The sequence below is a fragment of the Peromyscus leucopus genome, chromosome 20 (genome assembly GCF_004664715.2).
Source record: "Peromyscus leucopus breed LL Stock chromosome 20, UCI_PerLeu_2.1, whole genome shotgun sequence".
Lineage (NCBI taxonomy): Eukaryota > Metazoa > Chordata > Mammalia > Rodentia > Cricetidae > Peromyscus > Peromyscus leucopus.
The window spans coordinates 54,982,319-55,000,241 of NC_051080.1; the positions used below are offsets into that span (position 1 = coordinate 54,982,319).

At 33.1% G+C, this 17,923-nt stretch overlaps 1 protein-coding gene across 6 annotated transcripts in view; it reads right to left on the reverse strand.

Moving 5' to 3' along the window:
• The window catches only part of Csmd3 (CUB and Sushi multiple domains 3), a 1,154,880-nt gene that overhangs the window by 568,462 nt on the left and 568,495 nt on the right, over positions 1-17,923 (reverse strand). For all 6 annotated transcript variants that reach the window (XM_028867965.2, XM_028867960.2, XM_028867959.2 and 3 more), the window contains one exon: positions 15,850-15,971. In XM_028867965.2, the coding sequence (XP_028723798.1) occupies positions 15,850-15,971 (122 nt within the window). The remainder of the gene's footprint in view (positions 1-15,849; positions 15,972-17,923) is intronic.

Consider the following 17,923-nt stretch of genomic DNA (forward strand, 5'->3'; position numbering starts at 1 on the left):
TGTGTGTGTGTGTGTGTGTGTGTGTGTGTGTGTGTGTGTGTGTGTGTGTTGGGATTGAATGTGTATGTGTTTGTGTATGTGTGTGCATGTGGAGGACAGAGGTCAACTTCTTCAGATATTTCTCTTGGTGACTTTTCATCTAATTTTGAGACAAGCTCCCTACCAGAGTCCAATACTCACTAATTTGGTTAGACTGGCTATTCACCTGGCCTCGAGGTCCTTCTTACTTTCACCTCCCCAGCACTGAGATTATATGTGTTCACCACTGTGCATGACGTCTACATTGGGTTTTAGGTGAGAGAATTCAAGTCCTTATGTTTGTGCCTCAAGCACTCTACTGAATGATCAATTTCTCCAAGTCCCCAAGTGGACATTGCAGTGGTAGTTACTTTTTTTGTATTCTATTAAACATTATGAGCAACAACATGTAGACATTGGAAAGAAGCCAAAAGTTCTTTTAGGGACATCCACCTTGGCCTTATATGTAGTGAAATTCTTAAAGGGTAGATTTTTCTCCATGATTGTACATAGAAAGTGTACTTTACATGTTTGTTTTTGTTTTTTTCCAAAGTATATGCAGAGGATTGTTAACGTATCTGGACAGGCATTTTTCTTCAGCCAAAAAGTTTGATGAGTTTATAAATCCTAAAACTGTAGCTAGTTAAAAAGTAAGTAGTTGGACAGACTTTCACAAACAAAAGGAATGATGGTTATAGGCACTATATTCTGCTTTGATTCTGTTCTCTTTTACCGAAATTCATTTGGTTATGCTGCTTATCTCCCTCTGTGCATCATTCTGCTTCAGAGATTGTAGGTCTCTAACTAAATTCAGTATCATAGCCATGGCATAAGCGTTCATGACAATAGTGCCTGTCCCTTTCCATGAGTAAGTGTTTAGAATGTTAGAGTCCTGTAAGGGACCTGATTTTAGTCAATACAAGGGAGGAATAATATGGCAAGGCAGGGTCATTAAAGGATATCTGAGTTTTCAAAGTAAATTAGAAAATTAGTCTGTGCTGAACTGATTTTACCTGATTATACAGACTAGAGCTATTAGAATATGTAATTTGAATACAGAACCCACATAATGAAATATATAGCATCAAGAAACAGGTGTTTTACCAGAGGGCTTAGGGTCTGTATATCCCTGGAGAGTACTCTATCGTAGAGAAATGCCTTATTATTGAAACACTTACTTTGATTTGTCTCATAATTAAATAGAAACTATTCAAATAAAGATAATAAATACTTGATTTAAGGGAATGCCTTTTCCTATGTAATTTATCTGTGTTTGTTTAGATAATAGAGAAAATTTAAGCACAAATGTGCAGTTTGCCTAAAGTCAAAATATATTTGCTAAATACTTCATTTGGCTAGACTGTGCTACAAATTTTGAGAGTACTGTGCCTCTCCAACACCTCCTTCCTGACAAAATGCATTAGGGGCTAGAGAGATGGCTCAAAGGTTAAGAACAGATATTGCTCTATCAGAATAGGGGGATTCAGATCATACAAGAAGGCTCCCAATGGCTGTAGCTACAACTCCTGTGGATCTAATGTGCCATTCTGTGCATCTATATGTATATGCAAGCACACACACAAACACACACACACACACCTACACACAAACACACACACACCTACACACAAACACACACACACACCTACATACAAACACACACACACTTATACACAGATACACACTAAATCTTTAAAATCGTTAAAAAAATAAAATTTATTCATGTCAGGTATATGACTTCTACTTTAATAGAGAAATTCTGAAATGCAAATTAACATAAGCTATTTATCTTCCATCTAAAGTCTAGATTTTTATTCAACCTGAAAGAAGATCAAATTTCTCAGTATTTCTCTAGCAGCTGACCCATCTAGGGTACATTTTGTACTTATGTAATTAGTACAGCATTCAAATTAGCCTTTGATAGTGTTTAATTCAACAAATTAATGATGCTTTAACACTAATATCAAGCTATCCTCATTAATGAGACAGGATAATATAGTGAAGGGCACAAGAAATGCCTGAGGTTAAGTTACATCTCTGTCACTGAATGTTATACATATTTAGGCAATTTTCTGAAACACATAAAATAGTGTTTATACTTGTCACTTTCTGAATCATGATATTTGATATTGTGAAATAACACACAAGGTAGGTGATAAGCAGTAGACCCGCAGTAAGTGACACCTATTGTTTGGCAAATTAACTTAATCCCCTTCAGGTAGATGCTCACAAGTATTCACAATGCATCTTGAGAATGAGGATTTCCCTTTAGAACATAGCCAGTGAGATTCCTGGGATGAGTTCTCCCTTGACACTTTCAAACAGCTAAAAGTATTTCTTTTCCTTTAGTGCTTTTCTCCATTATGTGCATTCCAAAACAAAAACAAATCACTATAATATCAAGGACTTTTCTAATTATTAGGAAAATTAATCTAGAATCTATACATGCAAATATGAAAATTATAATTGAGGTATGCAACTCAACTTGCTATCCAATGTAGTTTCTTGATATACTTTTAAGACTTTGTCATCACAGTCCAAAGGAGAAGTGTGAACTTAGATATGCTGGATGTAATGTCCACTATACAGTGCTTTGTAACATGGACTTGACGGTTACCTCTTTTGGAAACACATGAAAACTACATGCTCCATAGGAAGGGTGAGGGAAAGGTTTTCTCAAGAGGAAAAGCCCACTCAAAGCAAAGGAAAGAAGAAATGGGAACTAGTTGTCTTAGTTGGGTTTCTATTCCTGTGACAAAACAACATGACCAAAAACATCCTGAGAAAAAGGGTGTTTTCATCCAGGGATGTCATTGCAGGTATTGATACAGAGGACATAGATGAGTGATGCTTATTGGCTTGTTTGCCCATGAATTAGTCATTCTGCTTTCTTATACCATCCAGGACCACCTGCCTAGCCCATACAGGTCAATCATTAATCAAGAAAATTTCTCAATGCTTACCTACAGGACAATCCAGTGGGAGCAATTCCTTAATTGAGAATTTCTTTTCAAATGACACTAGCATGGGTCAAACTGACATAAAACTAGCCAGCACATGGGAGAAGTATGTTTCACAGCTTTGCTCTTTATTTGGCTCATTCACCAACAAGTTTAATCAGGATTTAAGTGGAAACAGGGCAGAGGAAAGGACTTTGAAGTTTCATGCTGTGTTACAGATATAGGAATGGGACAGAGTAGACACATTCAAGATGATATTTACTTGAAATAAAGATCAGAAAAAGCCATTTTTCTCCTTTTTTATTTTATACATATGAAAATGCTGTGGAAAGGCCAATGTAGAAATCTTTGCTTCAAAAGACTATTTTGTCAAATGTTATTACTGATAAATATCAAACTAATACCATATAAAGGAATAATGCTAAAAGTGGTGTATTAAATACATGGAAGTAATTAATAAAATTCTAAATCATTGACTTAAAAAAAACTCGGAGGAATATCACACCACCTTTGTGAATTATTATAATACAGAATATAAATCGCTTAAAGTATGAAGAATGCAGATCTATTAATCTATTATTTACTTGTTTGGAAGTAATCATTTTAGAGAGAATAGTCTCTATACTCCCAAAATATTATATCCTGTAATGCTATACTTAGATATTTGGTTACATAAGATGTATCCCAAGGAGCTTGCCTTGGCCATTAATAATAAGAAGTGCCAGATCAGGGAATTCTGTATGTTCATCCATTTTGCTTTTGTATCAGGTTAATAGCCTCAATTCTTATAAGGGCTCATATTTTACTGACAGAGGAGAAGCAGAGTCCAGGGACAGAGAGAAATATTGATGGGATGATAAAAGCTTTTTTTTTTTTTTTTTTTTTTTTGGTTTTTCGAGACAGGGTTTCTCTGTGTAGCTTTGCGCCTTTCCTGGGACTCACTTGGTAGCCCAGGCTGGCCTCGAACTCACAGAGATCCGCCTGGCTCTGCCTCCCGAGTGCTGGGATTAAAGGCGTGTGCCACCACTGCCCGGCTGATAAAAGCTTTAAACTTTTTATTTTACAATGCCTTTTCTATCTGGACACTGGTTTTCCTCTGTAGGAGATTGGAGCATGAAACAATGACAGACTGAATAAGACACTACAAGTGCTCCACTGAAGGGATAATGCTATATAAAATGAAACCTGCATCAAATATTAACTCCATAGCACAAAAGTACAAAAGCGTTGGCACTTTTCTATAATTTATCCATGGTTAACTCCTGCAGGCTACAATATAAATGTCACAATACACATTAATGATAAACTCAAATTTATGTATTTTCAAATATTACCAAGTATTTTCTGTAGATAATATGCTGATCATTGGACGATATGTTGAATAATTTTATATAATAAATTGCATATATCTAAAATGACTTGAAACAAAATAGTGTGTAGTCACTAAGCTGAATTGATGAAAAAGCCACCTTCTCTAGCATTATCCCTTATTAATAATGGAATTATTCTGACTGGATTCTATGTCATCTACTCATATATATAGGTGTACCCATGTCTCTAATATCAGTAATCTATGTGTTTGTCTGTCTGTCTATCTATCCATTTATTTGCCTGCATCGATTTTAATCTATTTTTTATTTTTTTCTGTTTGTTTCCACTGACTTATCTTTATTACAATGATCATGTTTTCAAAATAACATTATGACAATCAAAAATAATATTGTCAAAGAAGTGAGCAATTAAGTTTCATAGGGTAGTGCATAAAAAGAAAATAATCATACTAAGTTCTTATTCACTATATATACTTTATAAAGAATTACGTTGAAACATATACTTAGATTTATATATTTGATTAACATACTGTTTACATTCTTAATACCTGAAGCATGATTATTGAATAACATATAGAATCAAAAACTAAATATATATTTAGCCCTGCATTATTTCAGACTCCCACATTTGAAGTTCTACAATATAATATCCATATGTGTACTGTCTATAATCTCTTCATTATTCTGAATAATTTAAAAGGAAAATATGTATACCACAGCTATACTTCAAAGTCTGTGGAGCTACACAGATGCAGTATATGTAGATGTTGTGTATATTTATATATGGGGCTTGAACAGCTATGGGTTTCATATGGGAGAGCAGCCTTGAGCCAATCTCTCATAGATGTTGTGGACTCAATTATTTATTTTCTGATAACATTTTAATTTGATCTCCAAAACAACTAACATGTCAATTATGCTATGTAATTCATGAGAACATGAGAGTTAATATTCATTTCGTTTTGCTCTCTCATTGCTCTGGATAATCTCATTTTAAGTTAGCAACCCATTCATAATATGTCATTATATACCTACATATCATCTTCAAATGGTAAACAACATGTTTTATGACTCCCTAGTATGTACATATTAAAAATATTATAATTCTGAGACACTTTTGACAAATTTTAATGGATAATCAAGATATTCCTCTTTTAAATTATCCCTTTGAAATGCAATAACTTGAAATTTCAAAGGGATTGATACATAGAATGTAACAGAATAGAAGAACTAATGATGTTAGGGAGAAGATCACATGATGTAGGTGTTACAAAAGCAGGAAAATATTAGAACAATAATTGTTTATTTTTTATTTGCAAGGGATAACCAGCATGATGTCTGGATCCAGTAAGGTTTCCATACAAGAAAAATCTTAGGTCTTTTCATACCCATTTCTATAATACCTATCATCTATCTATCTATCTATCTATCTATCTATCTATCTATCTATCTATCTATCTTCTATCTATCATCTATCTATCTTTCTGTCTTTGTCTGTCTTTCATCTATCTATTCATTTATCTGCCTGCATCTATTTTTAAATGAAGAAGTTTTAGCTTTTGGTTTTATTCCACTTATGATGTTCAAAATGTTACTGTATACTTCTGTGTTGTTTTATTGTTCATTTAAAAGCCTAGTTACAAATTTTTTGAAGATAGGAAATCATCCTCTTTCAAAGCATGTTGTGGATTGATATTTTTTTGTCCAGGAAAAATGCTGGGCTTGTCAGGTACAATTTTGAATTTATTATATCATCATTAATAAAATAAAAGACATGGGATCTTTCATGACAACTGTTGAGTATTAGAGGTCATCACAGATTGAGCATCTAACAGGAGTATATGAAAGCAGTTATAATTGAAAACCTGAATAGTGATCAATAGTATTTCTGTAGGTGTTTTTCCATTCCAGTCTTGTCTCCTGTATCATACAGTATAGGTGACAATAATAGTCAATACCAATACACAAAATCTGTGTGAGATAATCGTATCTCCAAATTGCGAAGAGATTTAAGAAATACAAATAATGAGAAAGAAAAATGTTAAAATTCACCTCCGAAGCATGTATGCTTTTGGGGTGCTGTGTGGGTCAGGAAACATTTGCTCAGGTTGTTGAGTAAAATAGTCAATGACTCTAAAGGTGTCTTTGAAATAACATTTCCTTTCCACATTGGAATGTTTTGGTATCCGGGGGCACAAGTTAAACCTTCCCCCAGTTCATTCTCAGACTCTGTTGGTAGAGGCCTATCTGATGAGTAATATCATCAAATAATCTTCCCAAGAGTATGAAAAGTACAAAATTTACTGAGAAATTAGCTAAGCTCAAATATTGTTGACAACATTGAAGCTCACCACACGTTCCTTGTAGGATGACAGCGGTAGTGATTGCAGTGGTGGTGCAGTAGATTCAGAGGTGAAAATCATTACCATATTTAACATATTTGTCTTATTAATCTGGGTCTGATGATTAATACATTAAATGGATTATCCCACCTCAGCCTTCCAACAACCTACTAGGAATGTATCTTTATTTTTACTTGACTATTATGAAAACAGAGCCCTGACAAGTTTACTTGTGCTGATCCATTAAACAATTAGGTGATACGTTTATTAGTACATATATATGTATGTATGTATATATATATATATATAATAACCAAGGGAATTATGAAGAAGAAACTAGATAAAATAATGTAGAACAATATGTATTCCAAAAGCCAAGTCTACATATGAAATTTTATCTTCAAGATAAAGTTAATCCTGAAGGGGTGGAAATTACTCTGGAGATTATTAAACTCTCATGCCATCATATGAGATAACGATAATGATAAATCCTCACATGGCTTCACCTTTAAGATGTTAAACTGATCTGAATCTAACTTAAAACATTGGAAATGCAATTATGGAATTAATCTAGCCTTGTGCATGTGTGTATGTATGTGTTTGTGTGTGAGAGGGGGGAGAGGAGAGAGAGAGACAGAGAGAAAGAGAGAGACAGAGAGAGAGAGAGAGAGAGAGAGAGAGAGAGAGAGAGAGAGAGAGAGAGAGAGAGAGAGAGAGAGAGTTAAAGTTGGAGAGCTCAGCTGAGCGGCTTCTGTTTGCTTTGTCCCATTCCGATGTTTATTTTCTCTTATTTTATTATTATCCCTAAGAAGCCCGTTTTCTTCTAACAAGAGTCAGAAATGGGAAGTGTCCAGATGGAGGTGAGATGGGGAGGAGTAAAGGGTGGGAACATCATATCAGGATATACTGTATGAAAAACATTTTTATGTGAAAGAAAATAAAATGAAATAAAATAAATGAGATGCTTCTGAAACTAAACATTTTTCATCCACAGACTAGGTTTTAAAATGTTTCATCCACAGAGTGTTTTCAAAATTCTCTATGATTTTATTTATAACAGTTACCACCAGAACATTGTATATGTCAGATACTAAGATGGAATATTTTCCATTTAAAATTAATGCATGCGCTCTGACATAATTAAGAGATGAGATCAGTAAGATGTAAATGGACCATTAAGGCCTCCCTCACCCTTGTAAATGGTAGTGAGAACCTTGAAATGCATTAAGTGGCAGCCATTTCACTTGCTTTTCACATTCTGCCCATGAGAAGACATGATGTTCCTACTCTGAGGGGAAGATATAAATTCCTGCCCTATTAGAAATTGAATAGTAGCCCTTACTTGAAAATGAAAGCTGTAGATACAATCATCTTGGACCCCAAAGCCTCAAAGCCTCAAAAACTATGGAAAGTACAGTTTCTTTCTTTATAATTTAGCCAGATCCTGGATTTCTGTGATAGCAGCGCAGAATGGAGCAGGACACACGAAAGAAATTAGTAAACACACAAGCATACAGCTATTTTTTGAAAAGTAATAATAAGAGTTGTTTAAATATTATAACACCAGTTATTGGTGTTGCTTATTAATATCTATTCATAATTCATGAATAAATACAGTGTAAGGGATCAAAGCCAGGCCATTGCAGTTGCTAAGTAAGATAATTAAGTGATCTGTCTCGTAAGCAAACTCTTAGCCCCTGTACTGTTATAGGAAGCATTTTTTATGATACTAGATTAATTACCTGTTGTGTTACTATTTTCTCTAAATTTAAACATTTCCTCCCATAGGGAATAGGGAGACTCTTAAGATACAAGAAGCAAATGAATCTTATCGGGCTTCAGAAGCTCAGCAACTTTTAAGTTTCATAGGGTCTCTCACCAAGTTTAAACACTTACTAAGAGAACGAAGACTCTCCAAGTTACTCTGTCATCTGAATATATTGAATAAAAATATACATTTTCAATAAAAGAAAAAAGACAGCTGTTGGTAATAGGGATAGAGAGAGAAGGAGTGGAATGATTTGGATGTTTAGATGATTAAGTCACATTTAATTCTGTCTTTCATAAATGAATCTAATTGAAAAGGAAAATAGGAGACTCAGTCTATGGTCAGATTTCACCTTGTCTTTGTCAATTTTTTTTATTTCTAGATAGAGTTCTTTGCCTCTTTGCTGGACATGGCTTTCCAAATGAAATCACTGTCCCACAAATATGCTTGCTTTAGAACTTCCTTGATCTTGCTGACATTAATTTTGTCACAGGAAGACCTCAGCTGGACTACTCTTCTGCCATGGACTATATATTTTATTCTCATAAGAAAATAAGTGTATTATCAATAGCCATTTTAGGCTTAATTGTTACTATAGGAATGGAACCATTTTTTTCATCAAATCACATAATAGTCAAAATTATTATTCTCCTTACCCTGACCATTGCCTTACTAGCTTCAAAATCAGTTGATAGTCTAAAGGAGAACAATAGAAATATGAGTGAAAGAAAACATTAGCATATTGTAAGAATGTTAATTAGCTGGAATGAATCTACTGAATATACATTTAGATATGTAGCAATGAAGGAGAATGAGAAATGAATTGCTAATACTTAAGAATGGTGAATTTTTAAAGAGATGTAAAGGGAAGATAAGTACTGCCAGTACTGAGAAGGTAGAAAAACTTTCAGAATAGAATAATTGGGTTAAGGAATGGAAACTTTTCAAAAAGGAAAAGTTCCACAATACCTATGACTTTATAATGTGAATGTCTTTCATTAGATAATTTTTATTCATCTATTTTAAATTATAAAATATGCTATAATATTTAAATTTTCACAGATTATCTTTATTTTTATATTATTGATAATTGTGTTTATTTTCATAATGACATACATTCATATCCACCCCTATTTCCTTCTACATCTCCTCTCATATCTTCCACAGCATATCTCCTTCCCAATTTCATGTTTTTGTTTCTGTTTCTGTTGTTTTAATGACCCACTAAATCCAGTTATGGATGCCTGAATGAATGCTATGAAAAAGTATGGCTTGTTCTGCCCTGGAAACTATTAAGTGGGAATTCTCTTCCTCGTTAAGGATTGAGACCTGAAGAGTGTCTTGTCGATGTAATGGCATTGCTTCTGGTTACACATAATAACTACATTTTAAGACCCTATTATTGAAGACATCACACACTTTGTACTACAAAGAGGAATCAATCTCAAACGGACTGGGAAACTTCCACTCTGCTGGCTTTCCTATGCTTGCATGTGTTTTATTCAGACTACTGAGATAAAAATATGTGAATGGTTTTATTCAGTTCTAGTACCCGTATGCCATGATATCAAGCCACCAAGCAAGGTATGGCACGAGTGTAATTTTAGCATGGCTATTGTAGGATTATAGGTTAAATTTTTCTCCACAGTAGAGGGGAAGAACATCTTTAATCTTTTTCCAGAGATGATCATTATAACAAACAATTGGATTATTTCCTTATGTGGGACTATTGTTCATTGATGTTTGTTTGGGTTTAAGTACCTACCTATTCATTGTATCTAACAAGATAAAGTTAAATAAGATATTTAAATAAATGAAGGTACTATGTAAAATACAGGTACTATGGCTGGAGTTGAGAATAGACTAGAATCAGTGAAGAAATAGAAAATAAAATGTCAGCACTTTTGTTGCTCCTCTAAGTGTCAAGAACAAAGTGTTCCAGATATCTTCTTTTCAGCTATGTTTATTTTCTTTGAAATATTCATTCATTTTCTCATTGCTATCCATATGCATATCAAAATCTACAGATCATCATAGCCCTTTAAGTAATATAACTTGGTATGACTGCCCAAATGTCTTTGCTTTTAGTTAAATATTTAATTCCTGCCTCAATGTGACCATTTAATCCCCTTCTACTGTAGCAAACATGGTCATGGCAGCAGCTACTACAAATGATCGATCCAAAGCTCTTGGATGTCTCTTGGCTTTTAATAGCCCTCTGTCTTCCAAATGCATTTGCTTCTAAATGACTTCCCCAATAAGCCTTCTAGGAAACTGATGTTGCTACTCATAAGCAACACATGGGGGCTTACGTGGGCTAATGCTTAGCTAATGGTTATGGAATGAAGAAGTGTAAATTGCTAGCTTTCTGCTCTGATTCGAAACAGACTCACAAGTGTGGCTTACACTGCTGGCATTGGTTTACTGCTCAGCTTTTGACTATAGTTGTAGTTTTGCTGTTACTAAAATGTACCAGTACTTCTACTACCTTTTTATTTCCACTTAGTATGCTTTAACAACCTGTGTCCATTCAGTTTTACCTTGGGGCTGCTTTTCCAGGAACTAAAATTATGATACCTGTAGTTGGTAGAATAATGAACTCTATCTGCCTACCAAAGACCATAGACCTGGCACTGAAATTGGCACAGTCCTAAATTCTCCAAATTTTGGCAGAAAGAATTAGTGTTTCTTTAAGTGTGAGTATTGAATGAAGTGTCAGAAGATCAGTTCCAATGATGGAAACATGACACTTATTTGCCCTAAGAACAGTGTTATGAGTGAAAGTCAAGGGCACATTCCAAGTTTTGAAGCCTTGTGGTGAGGTGCACTGAATGAATATATTGTTGGTCTAAAAAAAATCAAACAATTTCATTGTAGCTGGAGGGCTTCTCTCCAGGTTCCCCAAGCCTCGCAGCCCCACAATCCACTTATAAAATAATCACTCAGACGCTTATATCACTTATAAACTGTATGGCCATGGCAGGCTTCTCGCTAACTGTTCTTTTATCTTAAATTAACCCATTTTTATAAATCTATAGCTTGCCACGTGGCAGGTGGCTTACCGGCATCTCTACATGCTCTTCTCCTCGCGGTGGCTGCAGTCTCTCTCTCCCAGCCTTCTGCTTCCCAGAATTCTCCTCCCTCCTTGTCCCACCTACCTCCTGCCTGGTCATTGGCCATCAGTGTTTTATTTATATAGAGTGATATCCACAGCATTTCATTGTTGTAGTGAACACAGGAAACTAATAATTCACAGCTTAATTATGTTTCCTCATCTAAAATAGAACTTCACTATGTGCTTTTAACAGAAACAAAAAATGGGATGATCTGCCTAGACAGATGTTTTTCTCCCCTAATTTAAATTTTCCCCTCATTTCTCTAAATTTACGATTGGGGCATGTTTCATTGATGACATATATCACCTAAACAGCAAAACACTGTGTATGCCAGGATGATAAAAAAACTTATAATGACATTTTACCAGAACTTCATAAAATCAATAATTATTTCTCTGATAGAACTAACATCTGATATAAATATTGTCAAAATTTATTTATAAAGTAGTATAAATGCAACTAAAACATTTCCTGTTCATTGCATACTCTAGACTTGTAACATTTTCCCTGTGACACTGAGGACAAATTAAGGCAAAAAAGACATCTGGGATTTGTTTGAGAGTTATTTGGATGATGTGAGATAAAATAGAAAAAACTCAAAAACCCAGTTACCTTTACTACTAAGAGTTCAACTATTCTTTCCATGAGCTCCTGTCAGTATTAACTTCAGTTGGAGAAATTTCCTTGTCAAAAAATATGTATTCTCATCAATATCCACTGTCATTAACTTCTGTTTTCTCTATATTCGATCAACTAACAGAACTCTCTATGGTGAGGAAGATGTTCAATATTACATGCATGCAGAATATGAATTTTGAGAGCTTAAAATAATGCTTGTCTGAGTTCAGGTGTACTAAATGTGTCAAATGAATTCTTGACGTCACAGATAAGATTTCTTTTTAAATGTCAATTATTACATTCATTTTATGTCAATTTTAGGTTAAATTTATAATATTCCCTTTAATAAACTTTAAACCCATCTTTATTAATATGTGGCATCTGGAAATTAAGAAGTAAATAGTTGACATTTCTGATTGAAAATGCTGATTCTCTTTTAACTCTCACAAAACAGATTTTGAAAATATTCTTACCCTATAATTTTTAATTGAAAAATATTCTATCAACTTTATTTGTAAAACAAAACAAAATTGCATTTTCTCTCTTGTTCTAATTTATAAATTCCTTAAATACAATTTCCTCAAAGTCTAACATAACTGAATCATTCCATTTATACCACAAATAAAAAACCCTGCAAATCAGAAAAGTAAGAAATTATTTTTGTACAAAGATGATAGACTTTGCATTCTCACTAAAATGAATTTATATGCCACTTTACATGTCATGAAATGGGGTAGACAGATATATTGAAAATTGAACTAACAGTTGAATGATTGATAAATAGGTAGATATGCACAAGGGTATTTGAGTTTGCTTGTTAGGCAAAAAAAGCTATTCTTGCTCCAAATATTTATTGGTGAACATTCTTTTCTCATTTCTTCTAAATAACTCCCACCCACTAGTTATAAATCTGAAGTTGTCTATGCTGATTTTCCATTTTATTTACATTGAAACACTGTGATTTGCACCAGAAAAGTTATATTTGACTTTCTTTTGAAACTGGAAAAAAAAACTTGAATAAGGGAATAAACAAATAAAGTTGAAACTTCAATTCATTTCACACATGGTGACAATGTTTTAATTGACTTATTAATGTAAAAATAACAATCAATCCAAATGGGTAAAGTACCAGTTTTGATACTTTAACCTGTTATTATAAGGTAAGCCCTAATTATTTCCAGTAATCAAATTCCAAAATTAATAAAAATATTCCCTGTTCATATCCTGTGAAATAGTCATAGAGCATCATAGAAACACATACCAAGCTTTTGATGTTCAGACATTTTTATTTCTAAAGATTTCATTTTTAGGTTTTAATTAATTGTGTGTATTTATTTAGGTTGGATACCCAATTGCTGCTCCCACCAGGCCAGATGGGGGTATTGGATTTAGCTGAAGTCCTAGTTACAGATAATATTGAAACACACAAAGTAGGTGTTGGACCCGAACTCTGTTCCTTGGCAAGAAGAGAATGAACTTTAAATGCCAAGGATCTTTCTAGCACCTATGTTATATTTTTTGAGATTTTAGTTATGATAAGGAAATAATTAGTGGCTAATAAGTCATTTGCTTAGTATTTTACACTGACATAGACAATGTCACATAATTAAATATAGAAACATGCAAAAAGGAAAAAAGACTAATATAGACCTATATTTTTGTAATAAGGGGTATGTTCACTCTCACTCTCCCTCTATCTCTGTCACTCTCTTTCATATATATATTTGAATTGGATAAGTATATAAAATATAATCAATAGTATGATTTAGGTTTAAGACTATTGAAAAATTCTATAGCAATTCTCAAAATAGAGATAAATTTTCTAATCAAAATTAGTGCTTATATTTATTCAAGGGTATAAAAAAGTTTAGAAGACCATATTAGATAAATATATAGAATATTGAAAATCTTTGAAACTATGGGTCATTCACTGATGGCAGTAATTTAAACTTCCCAAGACCAATATCTTCTAGACTTTCAGATAGCACCTCATCTTTATGGCATTTTACATGATCTTTATGACACAAAATACTTTTTTCTCTCAGCTCACTTTAATATGATTTTTTTCATACTTAATAATAAACTTACTTTATGTTTATTTTAATAAAATATAGTTACAGCCTTGTGTGAAACTCATTTTGACAGGTACATACAGACTATATATATATATATATATGTATATATATATATATTGTACACATACATTCATTATCAAATGAATGGATTGCTGACCTTCACTATTGATCTTAGATCATTATTCAAGGATTCCCATAAATACAGAAAACATAAGTATTGCCTTAATAGGAGCCTTCCAATTATTAAATAACTCATGAAAAGTTTTTTAAGTACTGAAAATATTATCATACACATTCACAAAATGTTTAGCAAATTTTAATTTATCGTCCAATGTATATTTTGAATTTTTATTTTCTAAATTACCAATAATGTTGCTGGAGAAGGTATTAAAATTTTAATTTATTATTTTGAGTTAAATTAATGACAGAAATTGAATTGATGGAAAAATTTTCCTCATGTAGATGAGGATCTGATTTAGGGTTTATTTCTTTGTTTTTGTTACCTTTGATAAAAATGCATTTTTGATTTAGTGAGGATTTTTTTCTTTCCTTTTTTTTCAGATTTATCCATTATGGTTCTCCTTTAAAGCAAATATAGTTGACCAGCAATGATAATTTTTATACCAAAACTATGGCTCTTAGGGTCAGGGTTCAAGAGCTTGATGGATGCTAGAGGCATTGTCTTAGACAGTGCTTAGTTTTTCTAACAATTATTAATATATTACAAAGATCTACTAACACAACAGATGACTCATGATATGTTATTATACTTATTACTCACTATAAAACAGGAAATACATGCTTTTACTCATCTCATGTCAAAAAGGAAGACAATGAATCAGAGTTTAAACAAACTAAAATGTTAACTAAATTATACATCCCTATGAGATTCCTGATCTTACACAGTTTTATAGTACAGTCTATTAAGCATTTCTACTCTAACCAGAAAAAAAAAATATTAGAATCAGAGGAATTGAGAAGACTTTAGAATATTTAGTTCTTAAAGCAAAACAAAACTAATAAAAAAATGTACTTTCAAAGAGAATCAGAGTAGTGAAAGCAAGAGACTTAATCTACATTTAATTCCTCTTGTCTAGAGTTGATCTTACAATCTGGTTTGCTGTAGAATGGCACACACTGCATTACCTGTGTTAACATCAAAGAAAAAAAAAATCCAGCCCTTTGAAACATCCATATCATGGATGTCCCTATTCCTTCTGAGCATATTAAATCATTTATATCTAGTAGATTACTGAATGATTTTTAGTGCCAGCAAGACACAATTGAAAGTTAACTAAGCATGAAAACATGGTATACCTAAAAGACACATCAAGTAAAAAATATGTCAAGTGAAGAGCCATAATCCCCAGCTGTTCAGCTTGCAAACTCCAAATGTATATATCAAAAATCACTCAGTGATAACTTCATTCATATGTTAGTAACTGGGAGCAGAGAACTAGCTTTCGAATTTCTCATTTATATTTCTTTTAAAAATAGAAATAAAATAGGTAAATCTACATTGTGAAATCATTCTGGCATTACAGATTTCTGTCCTATCTTTCCTCACCAGCTTGTCGTCATTGTCTTTGTGACTGTGTCTTTAAAGTACTGTTACCCTTACCTTATTTGTATTCACTGCTGTAATGACCCAGACACATTGTGCATTGCTGTCATACTGGAATGGAAAGTTGGGAGACGTAAAGGTGCCACTCGGTCCTTGAAGATTAGAGCCACACGTCTTCACTGAAAGAGAAATTGAAATTTCAAACATAGGTATACACCCTGTGTAAAAATCACAGTAATCAAATATCTTTCAGTGGATGCTAAATTCAAAATTGCACAATTATGACAGCATTGAAATGCATATTATGATACTCTAATGTTATATATTGAAATTAGAGTGCTTGCTGCATTCTGAAATTTGAAAACTTGAGAGTTTGTACATGAGTTGAAAACTAATTATAAATAAAAGTATAAAATATATTGAAATACGTAGTATATGGAAATTGCTCTGTTTTCACAGGCCAAGAATCACAACTTTGATACATTAAATGTTGCAAGGATTTGTGAATGTAAGTGTGATGTAAGATAACTGTCTTCTGCATGTAAATTTCTCAGATAGAAAGAGGTATATTTACTTATAATTATCTTAATACAAGTTCACAAAGAGAAAGAAGCAAAGTCTTGGATTGATTGAGTAATTTGAAAAGAATTTCTTTGTCACTTAATAAGTATCTAAGGACTGCAAATAACTGTTGGGAAATATCAATACTAAATTGAGTCATTTGTATATTTTTGCCCATGAGTTAGGCCACTAAGATATAAGAAAGGCTATGCAAGTAATTTTAATGGATTCACACAGAAAGCGTAATATTTTCTCAAATTTCTACCCCTTTGTTCTTAATGAAATGCTAGTCAAAACGTTTTTTGTTTGTTTGTTTTGTTTTGTTTTTTAAATTCCCTTCCTGAACCACAAAGTTCCTTAGTGCTAATAACTGTGATGTGTATTCCTTTGAGTTAAAATTCCAGCATGTTATACTTTTCTAGCTTGTCAAAAATAATCAATTATATTTTTAAGTGAGCTTCAATTCAGCATGCATATTCATATACACTTATGTTTTTACAGAGTTATCAGCATTGTCATGTTGAAGATCACGTTTTGGTATTTCTAAACATTCACATGATAAGGCCATAGTCATTCTTCTAGGAAACAGCACAGGGGCATTGACACTAATTTATTTCCATGACATGGATATTCATCTTGGAATTGGTAACCTAAAATTGTCGGTATCATCTTTTCCATTTATTTGAAGTCCTAGGGAAATTTCCTTCCCCACACTCTCCTAGGAATTTGATAAACATTTAATTAAGATGACTTTTACACAAACATTCTTTAACTCACTCCCATACTTCACTCTTGCCTATAGACACTGCCACAGTCCTTTATGGAACTGGTACTTGGATGCATGTGATTTCCTGGTTTACTTTTTCTTCATGCTGGGGACTTCTACATTACTTCTCCTAGACTAAATGAAGAATCTCTTATCTATGCTATACATGCCCCAGTTTCTCTCTTCACTGAAAGTATCCTCTGTGCTATTATACTATCTAAATGTATACTTGATTACCTTACTATATGCATGGAAAATTTTGTAGCTGTTTCTTATAGAATGAGTTTGAAAGTACCTAACATAATATCCAAATGATTACTGTAGACTTCCTTTCCAGTATCATGCCCTGATATTGTTCATATTCACACACTTTACTTGTGCTAATATTGGCTCTTATTCTTTCTGGAATATGCCGTACCTAAATTTCTAGCTAGTCATGGTACTCTCAATTCTAAAATATTTCTTCTCTAGTTGACTTGCCAAAATTATACCCATTTGAGCCAATCCTGTCTAATATCTATTTACTGTCTATGAAAAGGATTCTCAATTTTTCTACTTCTGAAATAGACTGTATTCTTCATAGAACATGACATGAATAGGACATATATAAAAGTGCTCAGTTACTAGTGACCTGATAGACTGTGTGACTGTGTGGCTACAAAGACTCTGAGAACAAGAAATTGGTGTAAGTGATACTTTATATATACCAATTCTCTGACAAAATTTCTTTCTTTCTTGCATTGGTGGGGAGTTCAAGGCAGGTTTTCTCTGTGTAGCTCTGGCTGTCCTGGAACTCACTCAGTA